Here is a 16002-nt window from a genome sequence, read left to right on the forward strand (position 1 = left end):
TGCTCCAACCGCACGCCTCCCCTGTCCCACACCATGAACAACTTCTCGATGATCATCCGCAACGTCGAGCGGGGTGGTGCGTCCTCTCTCTCTCCCCCCCCCCCCCGCCGCCCTGTCCCGCCCCTCCATGCTGACCCCCCGGGTACAGACCTCGAGTCGCTCTACATGCTCTGCGAGATGCTGCTCCTCTCCAACCAGGCTTCCCTGATGATGTTCCCGTATGGCGAGTTCAACCGGGTGATGTTCAAGAAGCTGGCTCCCTCTGCCGAGCTGGACGACGAGACGGTCATCTTTTCCACCGCCTCGCTCACTTGCCTGGAGAACGCCTGCGAGGCGCAGCCCATGCTGGTGCTGCACCTGGCCAAGCCCCTGGCCCCGGTCCTGGCGGAGTATGTGGCCCAGGAGCGGTACCCCCTGCTCCGGGAGCAGGCCATGTCCATGGCCTTGAAGCTGCTGGCCGCGCCGACCGCCCCGGCAGCCGCGCCCCAGACCCGGACCTTCTTCACCTTCCTCCGGCGGGCCGGCCCCACGGCGGCCCCGCTCGACCCGCCCCCCTTCTCGGACTTCATCACGGTGCCCGATGACCTGGGCCTGACCATCGGCATGCCGCGGCTGGTGCTCATGCCGCTGGTCCGGGCCGGGCTCTTTGGCGAGGCCCTCCGGGCCCTCGGCAATTCCACCGGCCATGTGCAGCGCCATGCCCTGGAGCTGATCTTTGCCCTGATGCACACCCCCTCGCTGGAGATGTTCGCCTGCCCGATCTTCGAGTCCAAGTGGCACCGGACCTTCGTGGCTCGGTCCCCGGTGCCGGCCGGCGCCTTTGCCCGGGTGGTGCCTGCCTTGCGCCAGGTGGCCGACGATGGGCGCCTCTTCCGGCGCTTCCTGCCGGCCCTCTTCGATCTGGCCTTCATCATCAACACCGAGCTGCCGGCCCAGCGGGGCGAGCTGCTCGACTCCTCCAGTCCCATCCGGTATCTGTCCTCGGCCGAGGTGTACGAGCGTCTCTTCGACGAGGAGACCCTGCTCTTCTTGGTACTGTTGGGGCTTGGCCCGGCCATACTGGCCCGACACCACCTTCCGCTTTCTCTCCCTCCCCCCCCCCCTCTCTCTCTCTCTCTCCCGGGCTTTTCTTGCGGCCATGTGCCATCCTGCTGCTGACCCTTCCCCCTCCCCTCGCGCTTGATGCCCTCGTCCCCCGCGATCCTTCCCCTCGGGCCGCCAGTTCGACACGCTCATGCAGCGCCCGGACATGCCGGTCTGCGATGCCGGCCAGATTGCCCTCCTGTGTGACATTCTCTTCCAGCTGGGCAACATGTCGCCCAATTTCCGTGCGTCCTCCCTCTCCTCTGTGTCACTCGCCTCGGGCCCCTGCCTTTCTGTCCTTCTCTCCGTCTCTCACACAGACACGCTTTCACTCTGTCTCTCTCTCTCTCTCTATCGCGCGCGCGCTCTCTCTCATCCCCCCTCTGATCCGCTGCTTGTGCTGTCGGCCACAATGCTGCCCCCCCTCGGGATCGGCCCTGCCAAACACACACACACACATACACACACACACACACACACACACACACACACACACACATACACACACACACACACATTCACACACATCTCTCACCAATCCCCCACACTCCTCACTTGACAGTGCCTCTGCTGGTTCGCCGCCGTGCCGACTGCCTCCCGCAAGTGTGCCGCTGGCTGCTGACCAGCGCGCTGGACCTGCCGGCAGCCCAGGTCCCCTGGCTGCCGTGGCTGCTGCCCGGCATGGCGCCCACCCCCGGGCCCGCGCCGGCCGCCTATCGGAATCTGGCCACCACCAAGGACGGCCCGGGCAATGCCATCAAGGTGGTGTTCACCCTGCTGGCCATGGCCCGGGCGGACTTCCGCACCACGCCGGCCTCCGGCCCGGCGCTGCGGCATCTGTTCGACATCCGGGCCGATCCCTTCCTGGTGCCGAAGTTCAGCAGCAGCTCCACCGGCTTCAGCGCGCGCATGCACTTCTCCAGCCTCGAGGGGGGCCTGCTGTCGGCCGCGCGCCGGGGCGACGTGCATGAGGTCCTGCGCACGCACTTCAACCGGGAAATGCCCCGCGTCCAGAGCGACCACCTGTCCTGGATCTCCTTCAGCCCGGGGCTGGCGCAGGTGCTGGAGGCGGCCGGCTGCGGCGGCGGCGGCGGCGGCGGCGGCGGCGGCACGACCTCCGGCCCCGGGGCCGCCACCGACGCCCCGGAGCCCACCTCCTCCGGGGCCAACTACCAGCCCATCTACGCCGATGGGGCGGTGGTCCTGGAGCCGGAGCAGCTGGCCATCCTGACCGCCGGCACGGTCACCGACTGGGGCCGGCACCAGGCCCGGCGCCTGGCCGAGGATTTGACCCCGGCCGCGGCGGCCCACCTGGCCGGGGACTTCCTCGTGCAGGTGCTCCCGGTGCTGATCCTCGGCTTCCTCAAGGCCAAGGTCGACAACATGGCGTACATTGGCCTGCTCCGGGCCCTGGTCCGGGTTTTGTCCCTGCCGCGGGTGGTGGAGACCCTGTGGCCGGGGGCCGAGGCCGCCACCGGTCCCGACACCTCGGTCCTGCCGCTGCGGCAGCTGGCGCAGGTGGTGCTGTCCACCCTGCCGGCGGCGCGGTTCTGCTTCGAGGTGCTGATCAATGGCAGTGACAGCGGCCTGGTGCCGGATGCCCCGTGCAGCCTCTTTGCCACGGATCGCCGGTCGCCCATGGCCTCCATCATGACCCTGCAGCTGGTCCGGCTGTTGGTGGATCTCCTGCCGACGGCCGATGAGCATGGGGTCCTGGCGGCGCGGCTGCGGGCCCTGGCCACCATGCCGGCTCCCGAGGGTGCGCCTTCCGACGCGCTGGCCATGGCCTTCCTGTGCCCCCCGCCCGGGGCGGTGGCCCTGCTGGAGCGCCGGCCCTTTGCGCAGTCCCTCCGCCGGGAGGGCGCGCTGCACACGCTGCAGCGCTTCCTCCAGAGCTCCTGCGTGCACCGGCCCGTCGGGCTGGGGCCGTACCTGGGGGCCTCGCGCGAGGTCCATGCCGGCCATCTGGCCGTGTGCCAGCGGCACATCACGGCCTGGTTCCACTTCCAGACCGGGTCCCTGCTGAATGTCCTGGAGCAGATGGCCACTCAGCCGGCTGCCGGGGCCGCTTCGGCCAGTGCTGCTGCTGCTGCTGCTCGGCGTGCCGCCCGGGCCCTCTCCGGCGATGCCCTCATGTCCGATCCCGATGGCAGCCCCATTGCCGAGGGCGGTGGGGCCGATGAGGATGATGATGCGCTGGAGGGCGCCGGGCCGATGGCCTTCGCGCTGCGCTTCCTGGCCGCCCTGCCGGCGGACATGGTCCCGGCCGGGCTGGCCACCTTCAGTCGCCTCGACACGTTGGACCTGCTGACCCATGTGGCCGGGGCCTTGGACACCACGCAATCCATCCCCCTGCTGGTGGCCTACCTGGGGGTGGTTGCCTCGCTGCTGGTGGGCGAGGTGTTGCCCGAGGCCGGGGCCTGCGCGGCCGGCTCGGCCAGCAGTCCCGGGGCCGGGCCGGCGGCCGGTTCCCCCGGGTCCGGGTCGATGGCCGGCTGCCCCGGCAGCCAGGCCACCCTGCTGGGCCGCAGCGACTCGAGCGTCCTGAGCACCTTCGAGTTTACGCAGTCCGGCCTGGCCGAGCGCCTGGTCGACCTCTTCACCATGAGCACGAGCATGGCGGCCGATGGGCCGGCATCGGCCCCGCCGTCCAAGTGGCTGGCCCAGCTGTCGGCCTTTGTGTTTGTCTTCTTCGGGTGGCCGCTGTCGGACCACGTGTCGGCGGCCGATGCGGCCGTCATCCGGACGTTGCCGGTCCCGCCGCCGGCGGCGCTCGAGCGTCTGCTGGGCCTGCTGCACAAGACCGTCGGCCGGCACTGCGCCGGCGCGCAAACCCAACTGCCGCTGCTCTTCCCGACGGACAATGACCCGGCGGCGCTGCCCTTCGTGCCGACGGTGCGCGAAGGCTCGGACCAGGACTACCCGGCCCCGGTGGATGAGGAGGCCAAGTCGCGCTCGCTCAAGTGTGCGTCTCCCTGTGCTGTTGCTGCCCGGCTTCTGCGGTTGGCCGGTTCCTTCGGCCCCTTTTCCGGCCCCGTCCTCCCTGTCTGACCGTTCTCCTGCCCTTGGGCCTGCTCGGCTCGGCTCGGCTCGGCCGCGGTGCTCTCCAGATGTCAAGCAAAAGGTCCAGGTCCGTGTGACCCTGGCCTCGGATTCCCTGCTGGCCGGGCATTTTGACGCCTTCGCCGATGGGACCATCAGCAAGGATGTCCTGCTGCCGGCGCAGGCCACCGTGGCGCAATTGGCCCAGGCCGTTCGCCGGATGCAGACCCACCAGTCGAGCATGATGTTCCTGGGGATCGGCCGGAATGACAGCATCGACAATGTGGTGTCCATCGATGTGGACCCGGCCCCGGCCGAGACCTTCTCCTTCCCCTCGCCGTCGTTGGACTTCGATGACGAGGGCCACATTGCCCCGGTGTCGCCCTTTGGCATTCCCTTCTCGAAGCCCGGCGGCCACTCGGACCCGGCCGCCGGTGGCAGCGGCAGCGGCAGTAGCCGGTCATCGCGCGCCTCGCCGGACATGGCGCCGACCACCGAAGCGGCCGGCGGCCCCGACGAGGCGGCCGACCCGGAGACCTCGCGCACTTCGCGCACCCGGTCCGCCGGTCGGCGGATGCTCTCGCGCTCGAACTACCTGCTGAGCTCGCTCCGTCAGCAGGAGGCCCGGCGGCAGGCGGCCGCGGCCGCGGCCGCCCCCCCGGCCGACGAGGCCCCTGGCAACACCAGCGGCAACAACAGCAGCAGCAGCAGCGGCGGCGGCGGCAGCAGCAGCTCCGAGGATGACAGCAGCCCGGTCGGGCGCCGGCGCCGTCGCCAGAGCAGCCCCCCCTCGCGGAGTTCCTCCTCCAGCGAGGACACCGACAGCGACGAGCAGTCGGATGATCAGAGCGACAGCGAGCCCGACAGTGCCAGCATCCTGGAGCTGTTCTCGCGCGCGGCCGCTGCCCAGCCGAACATCATGCCGGATGAGGCCCAGGCGCTGATGCAGCTGATGTCCATGCTGGAGGGGGCGGCTGGCGGTGCGCGCCGCCGCGGGGGTGCCCCCGCGCGCCCCTCCGCCGGCAAGTCCCGCCGTGACATCATCCAGCTGGTTCACGATCGAGACACCCTGCACCGGCCGAAGCTGGACCGCTCGCTGGCGGCCTTCATCCGGAAGAGTGCCGCGCAGTATCCCTTCGCGCCGGACGCCGGCTCCGTCCGGCGGGCTGGCTCGTATCAGGGTACGCTCGCCTGGGGTCCCCTGCTGCGGGTCCTGAGGCCCCTCTTTCTTTGCTTGTGCCTGTGCCTCCTGCTAACTGACCCTTTTCTCGCATCCCCAGATGCCGGCGTCCAGGAGTATTCGCTCTTCCTCGGGGACCGGGCCCTGCCCTACTCGATGTCCTTCCTGCAGGTGCTGAACATCCACTCCCGCGGTGCGTCCCCGGGCCGTCTGCCTGCCTGCCTGCCTGCCTGTCCGATGCTGGCTCCCGTGAGAAGGAAACGGCCTCCACATGCTCGCTGACGTCCCTCTGCCCCCCCCCCCCCCCCCCCCCCCCCCCTCCCGTACCTGTGTGTCTCATCTCGCCCCGGCACAGCCCCCTCCATGTTCATGGCCCATCCGCTGCACATCGAGCTGGTCGTGCGTCCCTTCCAGCCATCGCACTATGCCCCGGTCCATGAGGTCGCGGCCCTCGGCATCCCCGGGACCCTGCTGAATATGCCCTTCGATCCGGCCCACTTTGACGATACCCACACGTGGGTGCTTCCCGAGTCGGACCCCGCGGCCGATCTGGAAACCGCCAACCTCGATGGGGTCGAGCACTTCCTGGCCACACCGCAGGGTATGTCGCCATCGGCCTGGATGTGGGTGTCTTCTGTGTCCTTTTTTTTGTCTTCCCCCCTCCCTCCCCCCCCCCTGGGAGGCTGGGAGCGAGATATCGGGAGCGTATGCGGGCTCATTCTCCTGAGCACCGGTGCCCTCTTGCCTGCCTGCCATCTGACTTTGGACATCCCCCCTGCCGAACGAAGACCTCCTCTCGCGGAACATGCGTCTCCCCTTGATCATCGACCCGAAGTCTGGCTCTCGGGCCATCGGCACGCAGCTGAAGTTCTCCCTGGCGCTGATCCATCTGATCCGGGCCCTGGCCTCGCGGACCTCGCGCTCGGCCTTCTTTGACATGAATCCCACGGTCGACAAGGTGCGCGCTGGCAAAGTGCCCCACGGGCAGCGCTGTCCCCTCGCTCGCTTCCCCTCCTGTCTCCCTCCCCCTCCCCCCCCCTCCCCCCCCTTCCGGTGAACTCACACATTGGGTCGACTTGCTTTGCCATCTCCGCCCCCCCTCGGCATGCAGGCCCAGCTTCCCATCCCCTTCGTCATCTCGGATGCCGAGCTCCCCGGGCGTCGCCAGTACAATGCCTTCGCCAATGCCCACCTGTCGTCCATGCTGCTGGCCGACTTGAACCAGCTGGAGACCTGCCTGACGGCCTCGGTGTCGCCGGTGCTCAAGGCACTGGCCTTCGCCTGTCCGCATCTGTTCTCGGTCGAGTCGCGCTTGCTGCTGGTTCGCAACAACATCACCGGGCCCAAGATCGCCGGGCAGGAGCTTGTCACCCGGAACCCCGCCCTGGAGAGCCAGTACACGCACCTGTTCCCGTACACGGACACCGGGTCGCGCTTTGCCGTCCACCGGCGGGGCCTGCGCGCCAGCTCGCAGCTCATCACCAAGGAGCTCAGCTCCTCCGGTCGCGCGCCGCACATTCGCTTCGACCAGGAAGTTGGCACGGGCTCGGTGCGCCTTTTTTTTTCCCTCTTCTTCTCCCCCTTTCCCACCCCGCCGTATTTCCGCGGCTTTTCCATGGCAACTGACATTCACACCCTGCGTGCACACACACACACACACACACACACACACACACACACACACACACACACACACACACACACACACACGCTGACAGGGCCCCACGATGGAGTTCTTCCACAAGGCGTCGCGTGAGTTTGCTCGACGTGGACTCGGCCTCTGGCTCGGGGACGATCAGTTCGTCGAGCATGTCCCCCGGTCGCCGGACGCCATGGCCCCGGCCGAGGCCCCCAATCGGGCCCCCTACTTCGCCATGCAGTGGCTCTTCGCCCCGTCGGCTGGGCTTGGCCCGGACAGCGACCTGACCGATGTGCCCTTGACCATCGGGGCCGCCGACGCGGCTGGCCCCTTCGTCTCGGTGCCGGACGCCGGGCTCTATCCCCGGCCGACTTTGAGCCAGAACGACGCCCGGGCCTTTGGGCAGGAGCACCTGGTGCACGCGCGCTTCTTTGCCCTGGGCCAGCTGGTCGGCTGCTCCCTGCTGAATGCCACGATCCTGGAGCTGCCCCTGAGCGCGGCCTTCTGGCGCGCGGTGGTCTTCGGGCTGGATGCGGATGTCCCGATGGCCGCCGGGCCGACCGGGGCCGCCACCTCCCCGGGCAAGCCCTGGGCCGATGCCGTGTCCGGCGTGATGGGGGCCACCCCGCGCGCGGCCGTGTGCATGGACCTCCTGGAGGAGGTGGACCCACGGCTGCACATGTCCATGCAGCGGCTCTTCCGCTTTGTGTGTGACAAGCGCCGGATTTTGGCCGACACCGGCCTCTCGCGGGCCGAGCAGGACCGCCAAATCCAGGCCCTGACGCTGGACGGCCAGCCGCTTGAGGCCCTGGCCCTGGACTTCACCCTGCCCGGGGCGCCGCACATCGAGCTGCTCCCCCGGGGGTCGGACATCCCGGTGACCGCGCTCAATGTCGACCGGTATCTGGCCCTGGTCATCCAAAACCTCACCAAGCACTGGTCGATCGCGGCTCGTGTGGCGGCCTTCCGCGCCGGACTCGGGACCTTCCTCGTGGTGGAGGAGCTGATTCCCCTGGTGGCCGGTGGCCTCATGCGGTCGGTGGACGATGTCCCCGGCCAGGCGCCGATGGATCTGCTTCTTGGCGGTGCCACCGAATCGTGGACCTTGGAGTATCTGGCCGAGCACATCCGGCCGTCGTACGGCTTCACGGCGGACAGGTGCGTCGGGTGTGCCCATTGCTGGGGAGAGCCCCTGCTAGTTTGTTTGGGGGGGGGGGCATTTTTCCACACACACCCCGTCTCTCCGCCATTGCTGCTTGCTGACATGCGCCCTTATCCTCGACCTCCTCCCTCCTCCCCTTGCCCGGGTTGCTGGTGTTGCTGCCGCCACGCGTGCGCGCATGGGGCTTCGGCTCTCGCTCTGGCGGGGGGGAAAAAAACATCCAACGATAAACAACCCACAGCCCCGCGTTCAAGGCCCTCCTGCGCGTGTTGTCCGAGCTTGACGACACACAGCGCGCGGCCTTCCTGGCCTTCACCACCGGGGCATCCCGCCTGCCGATCGGCGGCCTGGCCAGCATCCAGCCCCCGCTGAGTGTGGTCAATAAGACCTCCTCGCATGTTGCAAGTGACTCCAGCGCGGCCGGGCCCACCGATGACACGTCGCTTCCCAGCTCCATGACCTGCTCTCACACGCTGAAGATCCCGAACTACTCGTCCGAGGCGATCCTCCGCGAACGCCTCCTGACTGCCATCTACGAGGGCACCGGGAGCTTCCACCTCTCCTGAGGGGGAGCTGGTGCTGCCATGCGTCCTACTTCTGCCCCTTGTCTTCCCTGCTTTCCTTTTGCCTTGCCACCTGGTGCTGGCCCATCCTCTTCTTCCATACCAAATAGAGCTCATTACCCCCTGTCCCACCCCCCTTTTTTCCCCGATATCACTGTCTTTTCTTTTGGCATGTCCGTGCACACGGCCAAGCCGAGGCCGGGAGTGTGGGCTTCGGGTGTGCGTGCGTGCGTGCGTGTGTGTGTGTGTGTGTCTGAGGCAGAGAGAGACCCCCCCCCTCGCGTTCGATGTGTACGTGTCACCCAACGCCGGGGGGCCCTGGCTGCATCATGCTCCTGAGGGGATTTGTACTTTTGGCAGAGAACAAGGCCGACTTTTACCTCCCCACAGGTGGCAGGAGTGGCGGGACCCTGAATATATATAAAAAGATAAATATGGACCCAGCATAGAAAAGAGGGAAAGGGAACGGGCGATGAGGGGGGAGACAGAGAGACAGAGACAGAGACAGAGACAGAGACAGAGACAGAGACAGAGAGCGAGGGAAAAGGCAAGAGGGGGAGAGAAAGGCGGAAGCAGGGGCCGAAAGTGCAACGGACACAGAAGCAGAGACACCGACCAAGCAGGGCAGCTCCGCCGAATGCCGGGAAAAACTACCACCACCGAGATACCAACGCACCTGTGTGGGAAACTCTCTGAAACTTAACAGACCCAGATCTCAGCCCGCCAGCCCGGCGCAGGGGACCACGGCACCGATCTTCCACCACCTCCCCGGCAGCAGCCCTTTTTCCCTCCCTCCTCTCCCTCCGCCCTCCTCTCCCTCCGCCCTCGCTCTCGCCCCCTCCCCCCCCCCTCCTATCCAGGAATATTGGGTTTGATGCCGGCCGTGCCGATTTTGCCGGCCCTGCACATGGACGAGCTGCATCACCATCCTCCGGATGGTGAGGAGCATGTCCCGCCGGTGACCCACATCGCCGAACCGACTGGCGCGCCGCACTACTCCCCGGAATCGTCGTCCTCCTCCTCCGGAGCAAGTGGCCCCCTTTCGCCTGGCGCGCTGCACGGCGACCGGGCCGTGCTTGCCCCGAATGCTGCCCCCGGGCCCGGGGCCAATGACGCGCACCCGGTGCTGGCCAACCGGCCACGGCTGGCCCTTGCCTCCAACTCATCTCTCCCATCCTCCGGCCGGGTCCGGCGCATGTCCCTCGACAGCGGGGCCGGGTCCATCTTTCACCAGCCACAGCCGTTGTCATTCTCCAATTTCTCGATGACCTCCATCGCCACCACCGGCTCGGGGGACCCTGGCGACCCGGGTGCCCATGAGGGTGCCGGTGTCGGGGCCTCGAGCGCCGCCCTGCACTCGGGCCTTGGCCCGGTGAGATCGGAAGAGCGTCGTGGTCCGGCGCATGTCCCTCGACAGCGGGGCCGGGTCCATCTTTCACCAGCCACAGCCGTTGTCATTCTCCAATTTCTCGATGACCTCCATCGCCACCACCGGCTCGGGGGACCCTGGCGACCCGGGTGCCCATGAGGGTGCCGGTGTCGGGGCCTCGAGCGCCGCCCTGCACTCGGGCCTTGGCCCGGTGCCGGCCTCCCCCCGGCTACCCGGGCATCCTGGCTCTCCGGCGGCCGGGCCCGGACCGATGTTTTTCACCTCCGCCCGGGACTACACCTACCGGGGAGATGTGTGCATTCGCTTCAGCACCGTCATGCCGGAAATCATGAGCGGACGAGTGCGTACCTCTCCCAACCCCTCCCGGCTGCTGACTCCTGCATCCACCTCGTGGCCAGGAAGGCCTCCGGCTCTTCCCGGGCGGCAGGGGCCATGCACCTGCGAATACTGACTCTCCCTGCCTCCTCGCCGTGTCGTGCCGCGCCGCGCCGCGCCGTCCCGCCCCCGCCCCCGCCCCCACCCCCGGTCCTCCTTCCCACCAAGCTTGACCCACTTGCCTTTGAGACGGTCATCGACACACTCAATGCCCAGCTCTCCCAGCTGGACCACCCCTCCCCCTACTCCAATCGCCCGGCACTGGTCGAGGGCATCATGTCTCTGGCCACCTGCTTTACCTGGTACCCGTTGATGTCCTTGCTGGTGCCGTCCCCCTACCAGCCGGTGGCTCTGATCAACAGCCGGCCGGTCACCCCGGCCGATCAGCAGGAGCTTACCCCGCGCTTTGGCCCGCACGCCAGCTGGCTCGGCCGGTGGCTGCCCACCATGCTGACCAGCACCCACTATGAGCGCGTGCTGGCCCAGCTGGCTGTGCGCATCCACAATGCCAACCGCACGGTGTTCTTCCCGTCGGGCTTCCGCCTGCGCGATCCCGTGCACAATGGCCTGCTCCACTTGGAGTTTGACGACCTGCACGCCATCGCCCTCAACCATGCGGGGCCTGGCCGGGGCCGGCCCGGGGGGGGAGGCACTCCCAGCCCTCCGGCCACCCCCGGCGCGGTGGCCATCCCAATCGTCACCCCGGCCCCCTACTGCCCGTGCCTCGAATGCACGGTCCCCTCCATGGCGTAGTCCACCGGCTGGGATCACAATACAGGCCTTCCCTCGGGCGGCATTACCACCTGTCCGCCTTTTGGTCCCTCCGATGAACGGGGGGGGGGTGGGGGGGGAGGGGAGGTGCGGTCGGCGTGCGGTCGGCGTGCGGTCGGCGTGCGGTCGGCCTGGCTCAAATGCACGTGTGTGCATGGGCTCGCGCGTGCGGGGTCCAGGAGTGTTGTGTTGAGCATGTATTGTGGCTTTCGGGAACAGGGAGAGGGGGTTGAGCGGACAGGGGGGAGAGGGGGCGTGTGAATGGCGGAAGCCCGGCCAAGAGCCCTCACAGCTGAACTAGATCACCCCACCCGAAATGAGCTTGCTCTTGACGTCGGCAATTTGCAGGCGCAGCTGGTCATACTCGGCCGAGAGTTCGGCAAAGTGCCGCTGCGCACGGGCCTCATCCTCGGCAATGCTATGGCAAGCAGACTCCAGCTGCTTGCTCCGGCTCTCGGCGCCGCTGGCCTCCACCTCAGCCAAGTGCCGGAAGGCCACCTCGTCTTGCAGGGTGGTATCCAGCCGAGTGCCCACCTCGATAGCCTCCTTGCTGAGGGCATCAGCGCGTTTCTGGGGGAGGAGCGAAAGAGGGAGAGGAGGAGGCAGGCCGACAGGGAAAGACGGAGGGACAGAAGCACAAGAGGAGACAGAAGCACAAGAGGAGACAGAAGCACAAGAGGAGACAGAAGCACAAGAGGAGACAGAAGTACAAGAGAAGACAGAAGTGCAGGGGGAGACAGAAGTGCAGGGGGAGAAAGAGGTCAGTATGCCACACATAGCGCGGAGAAGACAGGCAAGGTGAGATGCACAAACAGCACGAGGGCCCCACAGACACGCACAATATACCCGCCCAGGACAATGGCCAGACGGGACTCAATCCGCCGGGCACGCTTGTCCTCGCGAATCATCGCCTGGCGGATCTGATCATAATTAGCCCGAAGGGCGGTCACGCGCTCTGACCGGGACAAATCATCGGACATTTGGTGCCTTGAGTGCATCGGGCGAAAGCGGCAGAGATCGAGGCAAAGCAACGGCGCGGGGGAAAGCGCGGGAGGAGGTAAGTCAAGCGGCCATTAGATCGCACCAGGATGTGGCACAGGCAGGGGGGGAAGTGTATCGGTCAAGGGCCCCAACGCACCCCTTACTCCCCGAAAGGAGCATCGAAACCAGGACATGCTCGTGGGCCGGCTCGAAGTCGGCCTTTGCCACGGGCAGGGTCACCGTGGCGCCGGAATCGGTGGACACAGAAAGACCCCCGAGCGAGGCGCCCAGCTCCGCCTCGATGAGCTCCTTGGCGGAGGCCATCTCTTCAAGGGAAACATGAACAAAGCCAGCCGGGGCCCGGCCGGCCGGAGTCCCGGCCGGCGGATGGACCGCCGCATCGTGCTCCAGCATGCTTAGCAGCTCCTGATCAATCAGTGCGGCCACGGTCGATGAATCCGCATGACGGAAGAGCTGCGCATGGAGCTGCCCCGGCCGAGGGAGCCCGCGCTGCACCACCTGCGACCGCTCCAGCAAGCGACGCTCCTCTGCGTGTGTGTGTGTGTGTGTGTGCGTAGCGAAAAGGCGAGAGACGGCAAAAACAAGGGCAGGTGGCAGGCAGGAAGCAGGGGAAGGGGAAGCGGGAGGGGGGAGCAACACGGAGAGATACAGAAAGAGGAAGAGGGAGAGCGAGGAGATCCGAGCATGTGAGAAGTCGAAACATCAAGCGGGGAGGGGGGGGGGAGAGACAAATGGACCCCCAGGGACAGACAAAAGGCACAATAGTGCACACGGCCAACGCACCCTCGGCCTGGCGCCGGCGCTCCTCGCGCAGACGGATGTCCTCGGCGTCCTCCACCTCCATCGGGGCCGGGCCACCACTCCGACGCCCGGGCAGAGCGAAGCCATCCTCATCCAGAGCCGGCTCCTCCTCGTTCGGCAACTCGAGCTCAATCTCATTCTGTGGCCGGGGGAGGCTCTTGAAGAGGGCGCTCAGGCCGCCGGCCGCCGCGGCAGCCGACACGCCGAAGGCCGAGCCACCGGCGCCGGCGTTGCGCGGCGTCTGCAGCAACTGCGCCGGGGTCTGGAGCATCTGCGCCGGAGTTCGAAGGGCGTCGAGCGCCGTGCCACCGGCACCCCCGAGGGGCGCATCATCGGCCCCAGCCCCGGGCAGATCCCGCAACCGCTGGCTCATCTTGACGACCTGGTCAATGTCCGCCTGGTCGGCCTGCGGGGCTGGCAGGTTCAGCCGCGGCCTCTTGGTAAACTGCGCCTCATCACTGCCAACGGGGCGGGCGGAAGAGCGAGAGGGGGAGGGGGGGGGGGGGGGGGGGGGGCGAGAAGGAGGCCCAATTCGAGGTCAGCCAGGGGAACATGGCAAGCAGAGCAGCGGGAAGAGAGCCACAAGCGGGGAGGAAAAGGAGACGCACTCCAGCTCGGCAACCAGCTTCGGCAGGGCCTTCTTGTCCTTCTTGGCATCCTTGGCCTTCTGCTCCTGCGCCTTGCGGGCGGCCTCGTTGCGCTCGTCCCGGCGCGGGCCCTCGAGGTCCTTGAGCGAGCGCTTCTGGAACTCCTTCTTCGGCCGGCCGAGCTCCTTGGTCGTGTCGAAGAATCCTGGCGTCAGGGAGAACAGGACCTAGTGTCAGAGAGGGGGGAAGGAGGGGGAAGAAAGGCAGGAGAAGAGGAAGATGAAGAAAAAAAGGCAGGCAAGACAATCTGGGCCGGGAAGGGTGGGGAAAGGGGACGTACCGGCCGGGGCGGGCTGGTAAAAGGGAATGTCCTGATTGTAATCCATCTCGTCATGACGGAGACGCTTGGCATAGACACTGGGCAAAAGGTAGGGGGGGGGGGGGGGGGGGAAGAAAGTCAGTAAGACATGCCAGAGGCCACGGAAAGAAGAAAAAAGTTGGCCAACAGGGAGACGCACGAAATGCCGGCTGCCTTGAGCTCACGCTGCTTCTGCAGGGTCGCCAAGCGCCGAGCCTCCTCGAGCTGCTTCTCGCGGGCCTTGCGCTTGGCCTTCTTACCCTGGGTATTGGCCAGGCGGGCCCGAGCTTCGGCGATCATTTCCTTCTCTGCGAGTGGGGCCGGGGAAAGGTGAGAAAAGAGGGAGACAGGCAGGGCAAAGCGAAAAGAGAGGGGAAGCGTGAAAAAGGGGGGGGCGGGAGAAGGGGAAGCGGAAAAGGAGGGAAGACCGTGGTCGGCACGCACCCTCCTCCTCCATGTCGACCGGATCCGGGCGGGCCGGCTTGGACTCGGGGTTGCGATCGCGATCATCGATCTTGTAGCGGGACACCTCCTCGACGGCATCGCTGTCCTGCTCCTTGACGGCGGCGAGCCTTCGAAAGACGCGGAGACACACGAGAGAAGAGATGTCAGCGGAAAGCCAGCACGAGACGAGGCGAGACAAGAGGAGACGGGGTTGCAGGAACAAAGACCAAGAGCGGATGAGGGGGAAAGACACACGCACTGGAGGGACTTGTAGTGCTCAAGACACTGATCGGCCGTCCGGCCGTTGAGCTGCTTGGCGATGGTGTTCCACTGGCAGGGCATCAGCGTAGCCAGGTGAACGAGGCGCTCCTCCTCCTCGGTAGACCACTCGGTCTGCCAAGCGCGTCAGCATCGAAGGGAAGGTGGGGGGGGGCGGGGGGGGGGGGGGGCAACATCCGAGTCAGAAGTGCAACGAGCGCAGATAAAAGGAGAAAGAAAGAAGAAAAGGGAGGCGATTGCGCGCCCGACCCAACGCACCTTCTTGATGTTCGGGTCAAGCCAGTTCTCCCAGCGAGCCTTGCACTGCTTGGGTGTCTTTCGGGAGAGGAGCGACGAGATACGGGCCCACTGGCTGAGGCCGTACTTCATCACGGCGGCCTTGAGGATCTCATCCTGGACAGCAGGGGGGGGGGGGGCAGAATAACATCGGGTCAGGGTCCGGAGGGAGGGGGCGGGGGGCGAAGGAAAAGGCCGCAAGAGTGGGAGCACCGCGTGCGTACCTCGGTGTTGCGCCAGACACCACCTGCGCATTTCCGGCGGGACAACAAACCAGGAGGGGAGACGAGGAAGCGTCAGCGGGTGGAGGAGAAGCTCCGGCCAGGGTGGAGGCTGGAGAGAAAAAAAAGGGGGGAAAGGGGCGGGGGGAGCCACACGGACCTTTCGTGATGATGCGGGTCATGGCTGCGGCAGGGCACCGGCGGTTTGGCGGGCGGAAGCGGAGAAAAGGAGGGCGATGAAGGGCAGGGAAAAGGCAAAGGCGTGGATGGGATGCGGGATGTAAGCAGGGCGAGGGGAGGAACAGAGAGGGTGTTGGTGGAGAAAACCCTCCGTGGCCGGGAGGGGTGCCATCTCACACGGTTTCTCTTTGGACAGGCCCCCCCTGTGTGAGCCAGCCCGTGGCCGCGCGTAAACCGGTGAACTCGGCGGAATCTAACTCCAAGCCCCTCGCCCGGCCGGTGTATGCGCACACGGGAGGCGGGGGAACAGGGAGGCAGCCGGACAAAGAGCGGGAAACCGGCTCCCAGTTCTTCCCCCCGCCCCCTGGCAGCCCAGCTCCATCGACCGGAACCGGCTCACGTTCGGAGGGGGTGTGATATGCACGCACGTGGCTTCCGCCTCCGTCGGGAGTTGCGCGGGCATCATGGCTCGCTCCCGCCAAGCGGAGATCGCCCCCCCCCTGGCCACGGCGGCCCGGACGCGCGGGCGCACTGCCAGCGCGATGGCCGCGCCACCAGGACCGCGGCCCACGCACATTCGAGTGCCACACCCGTGCGCCCCTCCGGGGCGATGCCCCGACAACACCCCTCTCCGCCTGCGCTCGCCTCC

At 67.0% G+C, this 16002-nt stretch overlaps 3 protein-coding genes across 3 annotated transcripts; 2 read left to right on the top strand and 1 right to left on the bottom strand.

Moving 5' to 3' along the window:
• H696_04433 (hypothetical protein) lies at positions 1-8795 on the top strand. The gene is made up of 11 exons (XM_009498309.1): positions 1-76; positions 149-1032; positions 1223-1328; positions 1646-4048; positions 4194-5306; positions 5406-5498; positions 5661-5906; positions 6094-6263; positions 6417-6854; positions 7024-8102; positions 8348-8795. The coding sequence occupies exons 1-11, from the start codon at positions 34-36 to the stop codon at positions 8670-8672; spliced, it is 6900 nt and encodes a 2299-aa protein (XP_009496584.1). The 5' UTR covers positions 1-33; the 3' UTR covers positions 8673-8795.
• Positions 8796-9543: 748 nt separating this feature from the next.
• H696_04434 (hypothetical protein) lies at positions 9544-11187 on the top strand (the record flags this gene model as incomplete). The annotated part of the gene is made up of 3 exons (XM_009498310.1): positions 9544-10041; positions 10118-10399; positions 10603-11187. 3 exons carry the CDS (start codon positions 9544-9546, stop codon positions 11185-11187), a joined length of 1365 nt encoding a protein of 454 aa, XP_009496585.1.
• A 192-nt stretch (positions 11188-11379) lies between these two features.
• H696_04435 (hypothetical protein) lies at positions 11380-15530 on the bottom strand. Its single transcript, XM_009498311.1, has 12 exons — positions 15334-15530; positions 15177-15199; positions 14935-15069; positions 14657-14790; positions 14398-14525; positions 14114-14261; positions 13936-14012; positions 13617-13800; positions 12991-13466; positions 12344-12734; positions 12045-12192; positions 11380-11775 (listed from the first exon to the last, which is right to left on the bottom strand). Exons 1-12 carry the CDS (start codon positions 15353-15355, stop codon positions 11503-11505), a joined length of 2139 nt encoding a protein of 712 aa, XP_009496586.1. The 5' UTR covers positions 15356-15530; the 3' UTR covers positions 11380-11502.
• Positions 15531-16002: the final 472 nt, after the last annotated feature.

Source organism: Fonticula alba (genome assembly GCF_000388065.1).
Source record: "Fonticula alba strain ATCC 38817 unplaced genomic scaffold supercont2.7, whole genome shotgun sequence".
NCBI classification, from domain to species: Eukaryota; order Rotosphaerida; family Fonticulaceae; genus Fonticula; species Fonticula alba.